Raw genomic sequence first — 11,988 nt, 5'->3', positions numbered from 1 at the left:
CTCCCTCCCTCCCTCCCTCCCTCTCTTTCTTTCCATTCTCTCTGGTCCCTCCTTGTAGAGTCCCCCCACACACACTTCCCCTTTGTCTCTAAGAGGAAAGCATCCCCCATCATGTCTACAGGATTAGACACATCCTTTCCCACTGAGGCCAGACAAGGGAGCCCTCTGCTACATATGTGTCACTAACCAAAGGGCTCTTTACTCTTTAACTCAGGGCTCACTAGCCACCAGAGGATCAGAGCTCATTCACTCTTCATGAGCTGGAGATAAAGAAAAAGGAAGAGAGAAAGTCAGGTGCACTCACATATATACACACACTAGATGAAGCAGAAAAGAGCTACACCCGAACTTTTATTTTTGCTTTCAGCTTTTTATAGCTTTTTAGACAAAAGTTCTCTATGTAAGAAAAAAAATACATCATAGATAAAATGTTACACAAGAGGGAGTTACAGCAGAATATTAATTATAAGTTCAAAGCAGTTTTTTATTCTAAAAGATCATTATAGGTTCAAAGCAATTGTTTTACATGGCCTTGCTTTATCATAGTGTACACCTGCAGCCTCATCCTTGGACCAGACTTAGAATGAATGTTTTTCCTTAATCATTCATTTGTTCCAAGTCTATTCTTCTTCCTAGTGCAATTTGTGTGCTTGTAGTGCTTGAGAGAGCTCTCTGCACTTCTTCTCATTCTGTCTTTACTTACTGCTCTGTGAGAAAGAGCCACATTCTATTCTTGATCCTAACTTTATCGCATCTTTCTGCCGAGACAACTAAAACTTTCTATCTCCTTAAACGTTCTATTAATTATTCTAACTTCCTAAAATTATTTTAATCAAATCAGGAATTCTATAAAAATCATTAATACATTTAAACAGCATCAATTCTATGAAGGTTCATCTTCATGTTGATCTGAAGGAAATTTGCTCAATAGTGTGGACTAATTAATGCCCAGGAATCAATCCTAACAACAGACTATACACAGAAAGGATCTATCTTGGCCCAATCACACCATGACACACAATGTCATATACACTGCTTGTATATATGAGGGATAGTAATTTTTTGGAGTTAATTTTGTATCCAGCCACATAACTAAAGGTGTTTATCAGCTTTGGGGTCACTTACATATACTATCATATCATCTTTGAGTAGAGATACTTTGACTTCTTCCTTTCCAATTTGTATCCCTTTGATCTCTTTCAGTTCCCATATTGCTCTAGCTAAGACGCCAATGACAATATTGAATAGATATGTAAAGAGCAGACAGCCTTGTCTTGTTCCTGATTTTAGTGGAATCGGTTTAATTTGATGCTGCCTATAGTCTTGCTGTGAATTGTCTTTATTATAAGTGCATCCCTTGTATCCTTACTTTCTCCACGATGTTTATCATGAGTGAGTGTTGGTTTTTGTCACAGGCTTTTTCTGCACCTAATAGGATGATCATCTAGGTTTTCTTCTTTCTTTGTGTTCATGGGGTGGATTACTTTTACCGATTTTCGTATATTGAACCATCTCTGTATCTCTGGGATGAAGTCTACTGGATAATCGAGGAAATTTGCAGGCAAATGGCTAGAACTAGAAAAAAAATTATCCCAAGCGAGGTAACCCAGAAAGACAAATATGGTATTTATTTACTTATAAGTGGCTATTAGCCATTAAGTAAATGATAACCAAGCTTTAATCTGTAGACCCAAAGAGGGTACTAAAGAACAGGGTCTAGGGGGGACACATGTATCTCCCTGAGAAAGGGAAATAGAATAGATTTTATGGGTGTACTGGGGCTGATATGGACAGGAGCAGGTGGGATCAGGTGAAGAATGGAGGGAGAGAATTCAGGGAGAGATGGCTAGAATTGGGGGTGGGGGTGGAAACCTAGTGCAGTGGAAACTTCCTGGGATGTATGAGGATGATCCTAGAGAAGTCCTAGTAATGGGGAAACAAAGTCTCAACTGGCCTTCTCTTATAGGTAGGTAAGGCGTCTAGTGGTGGGACTGGTTGAATTCAATTGAATTTTTGGCCATGGGGATCCCATGGGGAGACCCTATTTAACCCAAGCTTATGCTAGGAAAAAGGTTTGTTTTCCTAAACCTGAGTGTGTGTGTGTGTGTGTGTGTGTGTGTGTGTGTGTGTGTGTGTGTGTGATGGTTTGTATGTGCTCGGATCAGGGAGTGGGCAGCATTAGGAGGTGTGGCCTTGTTGGAGTAGGTGTGTCACTGTGGGTATGGACTTTAAGACCCTTACACTAGCTGCCTGAAAGCCAGTCTTCCTCCACTAGCAGCCTTCAGATGAAGATGTAGAATGTAGAACTCTCAGTTCCTCTTGCACCATGTCTGCTTAGACACTGTAATGTTCCTGCCTTGATGATACTGAACTGAATCTCTGAACCTGTAAGCCAGCCCCAACTAAATGTTTTTATAAGGTTGTCTTGGTCATGGTATCTGTTCTCAGCACTAAAACCCTAACTAATATGGGGGGGGGGGGGTAAAATAAAATAAAATAAAATAAAATAAAATAAAATAAAATAAAATTCCTTGGGGGGGGGAGTGGACATTGCCAAGGACAGCATCCACACAGCTCGCTGAGGTTGAGCTCATGGAGAGGTTGATCTGGTGCCTGCATGGAGCCTTCATTCTTCCAGTCTCTTTGGTTTGAGAAGGTACTCTGCAGGCTATGGAAAGAGAAACCTGGGTACTAACCCAGCCACAGAACCATTGACCAACATTCTGTCTTGCCTGAAAGATATGCTGGGACAATGGTAGCAACAGACCTTGTAGGGGTGGCCAACCAATGCCTGACTTAACTAACACTGCTTAGATGGCCAGAAACTGGAGACTGGTTAGCCCAGAGATCTAGGGTAGAACCAAACATGACTGGTCAAAAAAAAAAATTAATGAAATGATTCCTAATGAAATTCTGCTGTACTCATAGATCAGTGCAGTGTTCAGTTGTCATTAGAGAGACTTCCTCTGGTATCAGATAGGAGCAAATCCAGAGACCATAGCCAGACATTATGTGGAGAAATTACAAATAGGTCTCCACTGGGTCCCTTCTGTCAGAGCTCAGGTAATTCTGTAGAAGAGGGGGATGAAGGATTTTAGAAGTCAGAGGGGATAGAGGACACCAGGAGAACACGGCCCACTGAAACAACTAAGCAGGGATCATATGATCTCACAGAGTCTGAAGTAGCAAGCGTGGGGCCTGCATAGGTCTGCACTAGGTCCTTTGTGTATATGTTGAACTTGGTGTTTTCGTGGGACTCCTAACTGTGGGAGCAGGGGTGTCTCGGATTCTTTGGCCTGCTCTGGGGACTCTTTTCTTCCTGTTAGGTTGCCTTGTTCAGCTTTGGTGTGAAGGCTTGCTTTTTTTTTTTTTTTTTTTGCCTTGCCTTGCCTTGCCTTGCCTTGCCTTGCCTTGCCTTGCCTTGCCTTGCCTTGCCTTGCCTTGCCTTGCCTTGCCTTGCCTTGTTGTATTTTGTTTTGTCCTGTGTGATTGTTGTCTCTTGAAGGCCTGCTTTTTTTCTGATGGGAAATGGAAAGGGAGTGGATCCCAGGAAGAGGGGAGTGTGGGAGGGGGAGTGGAGGAAGGGAAAATTATTATTGAGATGTATTGTATAAAAGAAGAATCTAACACACACACATACACACACTTTACTAAGAGATACGCTGAAAAGTGGATCTATGGTATGGTATTTTTCCATACCACAGTAGCACAAACTACTCATTTTTACATCTACATTACCTTTTTTTTTTCTGTTTCCTAATTTAAGTTCAGATTTTAAAAACCCTGAAAATAACCTCTGCCAAACACTGGAATTTAGCCAATTTTTTTTCACTTTTAATTATGGAGAAAAATGGATGTGTTGATACAATTAACTCTAAATTGAAGTCATGACCATACAGAGATATTGCTGATCTTGTACAATATCAATATTGTTGGAACCATCTCCTTCCAGTCTACTCAGAGAAAGCCTACACATCCATCATAAATGTATCTGTGAAGGAGCTATATGGAAAATCGGAAACAGTGATATCTGTATTACACACAGGAAAGGTTCAGCTCTTTCCTCCTGGAACTCTGTATGTGGCAAAACCCACCTAGATCCTAACGCTTGGGACATTGAAAACCCGAAACGTTCAACAGTCCTGGAGAAGGTAGTCTTCGGAACTACCCAGTGTGGCCTGATTCTTCTCTGAGCTTTACTGGAAGATAAGTAAATCAATGTGTAGAAGTAGAAACTCAGGGTAGAAAAACAGATTATTTATTTGGAATGGAATCTTCAGCCTGTTACATTAATTTTCTTGTTTATACTGGATGGCGCTTGAAAGTACTTAAAGTGATTTTAGCATTGCTATGTTATTATGTATAAGAAAATAAATTAAATGTAGGGGAAAGGCTCCAGAAGAAAGAAAAAAGAAGCGAGAATATGGTTGGTGAACAACTGCTCCCCTGTGGTTTTGCAGAATTGCATTGCACAGCCCAAGAAAGGCACAGAGCTGTAGAATTTTTGGCCTTTCTTGCTTGCTTGCTTGGACTGGAAACTCAGGAATGCTCAGGACCACAGGTGGGGATGCTTAGCGTGGAAAAACCCTTGGGAAATTCAAGAGAGGACCGGGAGTTCCCGTGGGAATTTGCCCATAATATTCCATAGGTTTCCTGTTCCTGGAACCTGTCTGCTTTCTTCTTAAAGATTCCTGAGTTGTCATTATGAGAATGCCTTGGTCCCGAGCACCATGACCTACTGGACCACTTTGGGCTACTGTGTCCCTGAGGGATCCTATCCTAGCTAGGAGCCCTTACAAGTCAGAGATCATGTAATAGACAGAGGGCATGAACAAGGGGGAAAGCTTGCTATTAATCCCACAGGCACCTGTTTTGAAAACTCTTCCATTTGATTCTTAGAATCTAAACCCAAAACTGTGAGACACAGATGTATAGTGTCCCTCCCAAGGCAGCTGGAAATCTTGATAATGCTGAGGACATGTACGATCCAAGAAGCAGTATGGTGCCTGGAGACTAAATGACCACACTCCGTCCACTATGGGAGCTCTCTCTCTCCTGAGGAACAAAAACACAAAAAACAACATTCAGCTTAATCTATAGCCCACATATGCAATTCCCAAGGTGAGCTGGTCTAACCCACTAAGTGGTGGCTGCTTGTATTTCTTCCTTGACCTTTCGTGGGGCCATTCTTTTTCCTCTCAATGGCCTTCCTCCAACACTGTGGATTTCCGAAAGTTTCTAATCTTATTTGCTCCATTCTATCACTGTTGTTTTTGTAATAATGCCAAGTCTTCAGTGGACTGAAGAAAGGACCGCTCTCTTCCCACTTCCCAGTTCCTCTCTACTGACCGTGAAGACAGCTCTGTTCCTGGTCACACTCTGAACCATTGCTCTCCACCCCCTTCATTAGCTCCATACTTCAGTGTTCCTCTTTCACACTTTTCCTGAACAAACTCCATGGCTTTTCTTCAAAGAATCTCTTGTTATTTGTGGGTCTGTTTGAGTTTTGTTGTTGTTTTCTCATTGGATATGTTTCTCAAACCTCTCCATGCATGTTGGGGGGGGGGTCATTTGATTACATTTCTGAAAATCTACAGCTGGAGTTCAGAAATGAGAACACCCTTTCCTGTAATGAACAGTCCCAAAGATATTGCGTAGGCATGTGCATCATACTGCTTCAAAAAAATGTGTTTCTTATGATCAGGAAAGGAAGCGTTAAGGGCCAAGGTTTCTAATCGGAATACTCTGGGGTAAATGCTCTCTGCAACAGAAGACAACAATGAGAAGAGACAATGGGACTCTGTTCAGGGAGACCTGGCACAATCAAGGGATACTCAAAGTAGAACACTGCAGGTCCCAATACGACATTTTTATTAATAAAGAATTTAAGGCAAAAAAATTATAATACCTGATGTTCACTACAGGTTAGCCCAGAAACAAACACCATGGCTTTCTCCTTTCTAGAAAAGATGTATATGGACCAAGATTTGAAGATGCCAGAGTGTCTTGGAACTCATTCTATTAGGGCAAGATTGGAAAGAGAGAGAGTCTGAAGGAGGTTAGAAACACAAGGATCATTCAGCCTGAAGCCACTGGAGTAGAAAGCTTGAAGTTCCTGCTTCAATTTGACTGGGTGAAAGGCTTCTAATGAGTGAGTGCTCACCCTAAGTCAGCTGAGCAGGTACTCCCACAGACAGCAGAAGGTCTGTATTTCTCTGGGCTCTGAGCAGAGAGAGCATCTTCCCCATTTTAGATTAGCAGGCAGTTGTGTGCACAGAAGCACTAGCTTGTGTGTATTTGTTAAGCACTACCCTTGAGAAGGCTCCATGTGAGCCTAAAAACATTTAGTTTGTCTCCTATTTCTCTGAGTATTTGATGAAGTATTTTCATGGATCATTTTATTTTAAAAGTATGGTAAGCCTGCCACTGACAAAGCCTGATTTAACAGTGACACATTACATGTTCTTTTAATGAGAGGACCAGAGAAACCACAAGTGACACGTAGACAAAAGTCACCATCTAGTGGCCTAACTGCACAGTGTTGAGAATGTCAAGCTCCAATGCTTTCAGAAACCTGAGCAGGAAGCACTCTGGCGCCATCACCGAGCCTCTTCATAACAGTAAAGCTATAAAGACAACAAGCTACACCCTTCAAATGAACTAATCTGCAAACTCAAGCTTTGGTCCTGGGCCTATGCGCAGTGTCAGACTATAAAAAGAAGGTTTAATGCAATGCAGTGATATATCTAGAAACCAGACTCAGACCCCAGTCAATGGGGGATTTTAAAATTATTTTAGACAAAATCTTTCAAAGACAACTTTATAAATGAAAATGGTAGTAGAATGACTTCTTGTGCACATCTTGATGATTAAAAAAAAAAAAAAGTACTGATGCTCGGGAAAATTTAGGAAGCCGTAGTCACTAGAAAGTGTTATGGGTCTCACCGACGGCCTTCTGTCTAAGGAAACTGTGGGTTACCAAAAAGGCTTGAGAACCAGAGGACTATGTTCAAACACAGGCTTCTTTTGCTATTGCTCTGTGCTTTGCCCTTGTTATTCAACCTTTCTGAGCCTTGTGAGGACCAAATGAATCAGGACTGGCTCAGTGTCTAGAGCGTGTCTTGTACCCTTCCCTTAGATTCTAAGGCTGCATACTTTAACTAGAGGAAAATAAAGAAAAGAAAAAAAAAGGAACTTAGAGGAAAGTGGGGCTCAGATGTTAAGCCAAAAACTTGAAAATCATATATATATATTTTTCTGCTAAAAAGAAGAGGCATACTTAGTCACTACATGAGAAAGGGAGGGAGAGAGGGGCAGGGGTACTGTAGACATGTATCCTCCAGTGTTTCCCCTTTAGAGTGCTAAATAATGACTGGCATCTTCAAGGTTCACAGCACTCTAAAGTTTTACTCATTAAGTGGGATGCCCAGGTCGGTTTTCATCAGTCTGATGAGCCTTCCCCGGCACACCAGGAAGCCCTCATCCTCTCACACAGCACAGTTGCTGCTCACTTAAACATTCACAACTCCTCTTGCCTGTTTCTAACCGGGCCTGTGAGAAAAAAGGTTGCCAAGTCAACATACAGTCCTGCAGCTGAGACCCGAGGTCCAGCTCCCCACCACGGGGGTGGGGGTGGGGTGGGGTGCTTAGTCATTCTGAGCCTTAGTTCTTTACCGTCCTTACCAGCAGAGCCCACCTGACCTGCCTCGGAGGGCAGAGAACATGGCTAAAGCCACACACGCTGGGGCAGAGAAGATCCATTGCAAGCTCTAGGCCTCTTCTGCACCCTGCACTGACTTGGCCCTTTCATTCTAAGAAAAGGCAGTACCTCAGCCTGCCGGGATAGTAATGCAGGACTAGGAAAACCCTGCTGGGCCTGTGTCAGCTGAGGAGCCTCTCTGATCCTGCCCGACCCTCCACAGGATGCCCCAGGCTCACCAAGCGCCTCTCCACATTCCCTTTTTTCCTGTTGTTCTTGCCTGGAGTCACATCCAGTGAGCGGTAGCTGGGCGGCTTCTCCTCGGGCCAGTTTGGAGACTGTGAGCGGCGGCGGTGATGGTGACGTCGCTGGGCACCCCAGTTCCTGGGCAGCGACTCTTTCTCCTCTTCAGAGCTCCAAGAGCTGGGGCCCGAGGGTAGAGGAGGCGAGTAGCTGCGATGCCTGCGTCTCTCACCTCTCTGGGCGCCTTCCCTGGGCTCTGGTCGTCTGGGGGGCCAAGGAGCCTCACTGGATGAGGGACATTCGCTCAGGCTGTCCCAGTCTGACCAAGGCATGGATGACTCGTTGGGCCTAGAGCGGTGGTGTCTCCCACTCCAATGGGGGTCCAGCTCCCCTCTCCCCGGAGCCCAGGGTCTCATCCCCTGGTCCTGGAGCTCTCGGAGGAAATCGGAGTGATGGCGCTGCCTGGGGCGCTCACTCAGATCCCAGTGTCTGGAAGGAACAGCATTGAGCCGCTGCTGGTGTGAGGGGTTGCTGGTCCTGGAGGACGGTGGGTCTCTGATTAGTGGGGGCAGGTGGATGACTCTGCGTTCCACAACCTCTGCGGAGCCCAGGGAGGAGAGCATGCTGCAAGGGTGGCCAGATTTGGCTCTGAGATCCGCAGGCAGAGGTTGGGCTGGGTTGAGGTTCCGCAATTCTTTCTCCAAATATTCCAGGACACCATTAGCCACCGGAGGGTGAGCAGCCATCTGGGTCATTGGCATCTGTGGAAGGCTGGACTGTAAGGACAGATCTGAATGGAAACAAGGATGGAGCACACTGAACTGCTGGTCCCAAATACCCTCCTAGGAACCAGGGCATCAAAATGTCACGTTAGTAAGCAGGATTGCACTCCCTCCCACCCTCCATCGAAAGACATCCAGTTAGTGCGCATGCTTCTTGGCAGACCGCACCTCTGCCCTCACCCTCTGCCCTCCCCGTCCCATGACTTTCTGGCAAAGTTTACCTCGCTGCAGCAGCGGGTTCATTGCATAAGATGAAACTTGGGAGCTCCTGTCCGCCCCCCAGTACAGGGGTTTTTCCATCATCTGAGGACCTAGGGCCTGAACCTGCTTCATGTAGCGGTGGCGGGCCAGGGCTGCAAGGGAAGAAGGAGAAACGCAGACCCTTAGCCAGCCGGAGTCCCACACCTCCTACTTGGTCTGTGCTTCCAGCTTCTCGCCTTGGAGCCCGTTCTTACCTATCTTGCATGGAAACAAGAGTTTAGGGGCTGTATCTTTAGCAAGGAGCTGGGAGTGAATTTCCTATGTTATAGACTCCATCTCTCACACCCCAGGAAAGTTTACTTTAATAAAGCAACAACATTCTAGCCTCAAAACATGTCCTCATGTTACTAGCTCTCCACATCACCCAAAGGGCATAGGCTGTCAATCAAACTTCAGGTCACACAGAAATACCCCACATAGTAAGGCTTAGAGGAGGCTATGAACCAGCCTGGCAGGTCTTGAGCCTGCAGGGCAGGCTCAGGGCCATCTGCTCTGAGGGGATGAACACGACTGTGGTGTGTCCCTTAAGCATGTTTCTAACTGGAACACCAGCCCTGGGTGGGGGGGGGGGGAAACCAAAACAAACAAACAAACAAACAGCCAAAAAAACTTCATGGGACGAGGGTCAGAGACACACAAAGCTGAAGTGAGTTAAAGTGGATCCTTTCTATTCTTCTTAACTAGCTGCTGGGGTTCCCCCCAGTTAGGGGTGGGCCAGGCAAATAACAGGGCAATACTCCCTTCCTGGAGGGACGGTGCAAAAAAAGCAGCACGAAGGGTCTCTGCAATGTCATTTCAGTCCCCTAGGTGCAGCTGTGCTGAAGCGCACAATCTGCAGAGAATGCAATTAAATTTTTGCTCTTGGTCCTGAGTTTCCATTTTGAAACTCAGGTGATTGTGGCTAAGTACCATTTGACTCCCAAAGACTCTGCCTAGCCACGAGTGGAGCAGATGCCCGCCGCTAAACACACTGTGACAGACTTCCACCCCGGTAGTCTCACAGACATCAGGGTTTGCTGTAAAACAGCACGGCTCTGCCCAGAAGAACAGGGCAGAAGGCGGGTGTTCTGTACCCAGCTACATAGTGTCTGCTGAGGCCACTGAGGGGCCATCTTCGAACACAATAGGAAGTGGTTGCCACAGAGCCCCCAGAAGTGTCCGGAGCTCCAGCCCCGTTAATGAGTCACAGCCCCCAGGAAGAAACCAAATGCACTCAAAGGAGCTCCTAGAGTTGCCACATTTTTTTTTTTTTGGAAGCATACAATTTTTAATTAGTAAGTTTTGCTTGTATGTTGAAATATAGAAAAATGAAGACACAAAGAAGTTCTTGGGATCTATAATCTGTATCAGAAGCTGACCATTGTAGTAAATTGTAAAAATGTGAGAAGACACTTTGTCTCAAAATAATCTTTATTTCAAAGGGGCCTACTGTGGGTGGTGTGTCCTGCTACTTTATAGTGACAAATAATCCTCCTTTACGGACAGATTAAATAACATTATTCTGTCATTCCAAGTCAAGGCCTTTGGGGGTAAGTATGGATAAGCTAGCTAAGCCATGCATTATCAAAACTTTTAAATGTGTTCTCTCCCTCTCGCTCATCCCTCTTTCTCATCCCTCTTCCTCTCCCTCTCCCTCTCTTATCCCTCCCTTTCCCCATGGAGTTGCCACATCTTAATACCAACCCACAGCACTCCAGTCTCAAAGGAGACAGGAGCAGCCCCCTCTACTGGCCACCATCAACATAGCACGCTAATCCTTCTCACCCAGCTCTTTGTGTTTTGAAACAGAATCTTACTCCATAGCCCAGGCTGGCATCAAACTTAAGGATCTTCCTGCGTCACCCCCTGAGAACTAAGATCACAGGCAGGGGCCACCACGCCTGGCCTTGAGATGTCTTTAAATGTGAGGAATAGAGGAAGCTGAGATCACAGAAGTTGTATTCCTGCTGTCTCAGAAGCCAGCCTAATCTTTACTCTCCTTTTACCCCATGGCCTCTCTGTCCTTCGCCTCAGCAGCCTTCAGGAATGCCAACTCCCCTTTGAACTCTTGCCATTTTAGCCTCAGGAAACCACCAGCAGCGGCAGACATTCTGGCCCTGGCAAAGCAATGGGAATTTAATTAATCCTCCTCAGGCTGGGCTTTCTCTTGGGGACCACTCCATTGAACGTGCCTTTCCTCTTCCTAGTCTCCCCATTGCTCGGGTCCCCTTGAACTTGTGGTGGCTTATTTCTGCTTTGATAAGGACAGGAACCAGCCTGCACAGGAAGCCAGCAGCTATGGTTCTAGATCACCAAGGTCTGTGTAACTGGAAGAATCTCTCCAGTCCTCACTCTCTCCTGCTATATACAGAGATTCTCTGGGGGAGGAGTGGCCAGTAACTCAGAGACAAGAGAAGTTTCTCTAGTTCTTGTAGAAAAAAAAAACATAGGCTCAGTTTCAAAAACTTTTATCTTTAAGTCCTAAGAGGGTTGTTTACCAATACTTGGTGGATTATCTGGATCTACTAAAAGTTAGCACCAATTCATTGTTCTCTTTAACCTCCTCTTACAGCTCAGGAAGGTGAGAACTGACTGGGGACATGGGCTGTGGTGTTCAAGATCTGTGACATCCTTCCAAAGGCTTCCTTCTGCATCTAGCATCTTATTTATTTGTTTATGATACTGCGGTTGAACCCAGGGTTCTCACGAAACCACTGAACTATGTCTCCAGCCCTGTGCTTTGATTTGCAGAAACCATGACAGGCTGTGGGCTCCCTCATACACTGACTGTCCCCTAGATGTAGTGACCTCTCTCTTCAGGTCAGGTTGCCTACGTACTCTGGTCTCTTTCCTTTTTAAGGCTAGCTCTTTCTTGGTAGAGAACTAATGCTGCCTCCAAGGGTAAAGACACTCATCTGTGATCACCTCTTCTTCTTCTTCTTCTTCTTCTTCTTCTTCTTCTTCTTCTTCTTCTTCTTCTTCTTCTTCTTCTTCTTCTTCTTCTTCTTCTTTTTTGTTTTTTTC

The 11,988-nt window shown here is 45.2% G+C and overlaps 1 protein-coding gene across 2 annotated transcripts in view; it reads right to left on the bottom strand.

Moving 5' to 3' along the window:
- Positions 1–3,752: 3,752 nt before the first annotated feature.
- The window catches only part of Ildr1 (immunoglobulin like domain containing receptor 1), a 32,717-nt gene continuing 24,481 nt past the window's right edge, over positions 3,753–11,988 (bottom strand). The window contains exons 6-8 of one of the 2 annotated variants that reach the window (XM_021185325.2): positions 8,946–9,077; positions 7,939–8,732; positions 3,753–5,055 (exon numbers count right to left, since the gene is read on the bottom strand). In XM_021185325.2, coding sequence (XP_021040984.1) covers positions 5,014–5,055; positions 7,939–8,732; positions 8,946–9,077 — 968 coding nt within the window. In that variant the 3' untranslated portion in view covers positions 3,753–5,013. The remainder of the gene's footprint in view (positions 5,056–7,938; positions 8,733–8,945; positions 9,078–11,988) is intronic. The other variant, XM_021185327.1, reaches the window with a different exon arrangement.

Source organism: Mus caroli, chromosome 16 (assembly GCF_900094665.2).
Source record: "Mus caroli chromosome 16, CAROLI_EIJ_v1.1, whole genome shotgun sequence".
NCBI lineage: Eukaryota > Metazoa > Chordata > Mammalia > Rodentia > Muridae > Mus > Mus caroli.
Note: the sequence above shows the minus strand (reverse complement) of the source record. Positions and strands in the feature narration are given on the sequence as shown.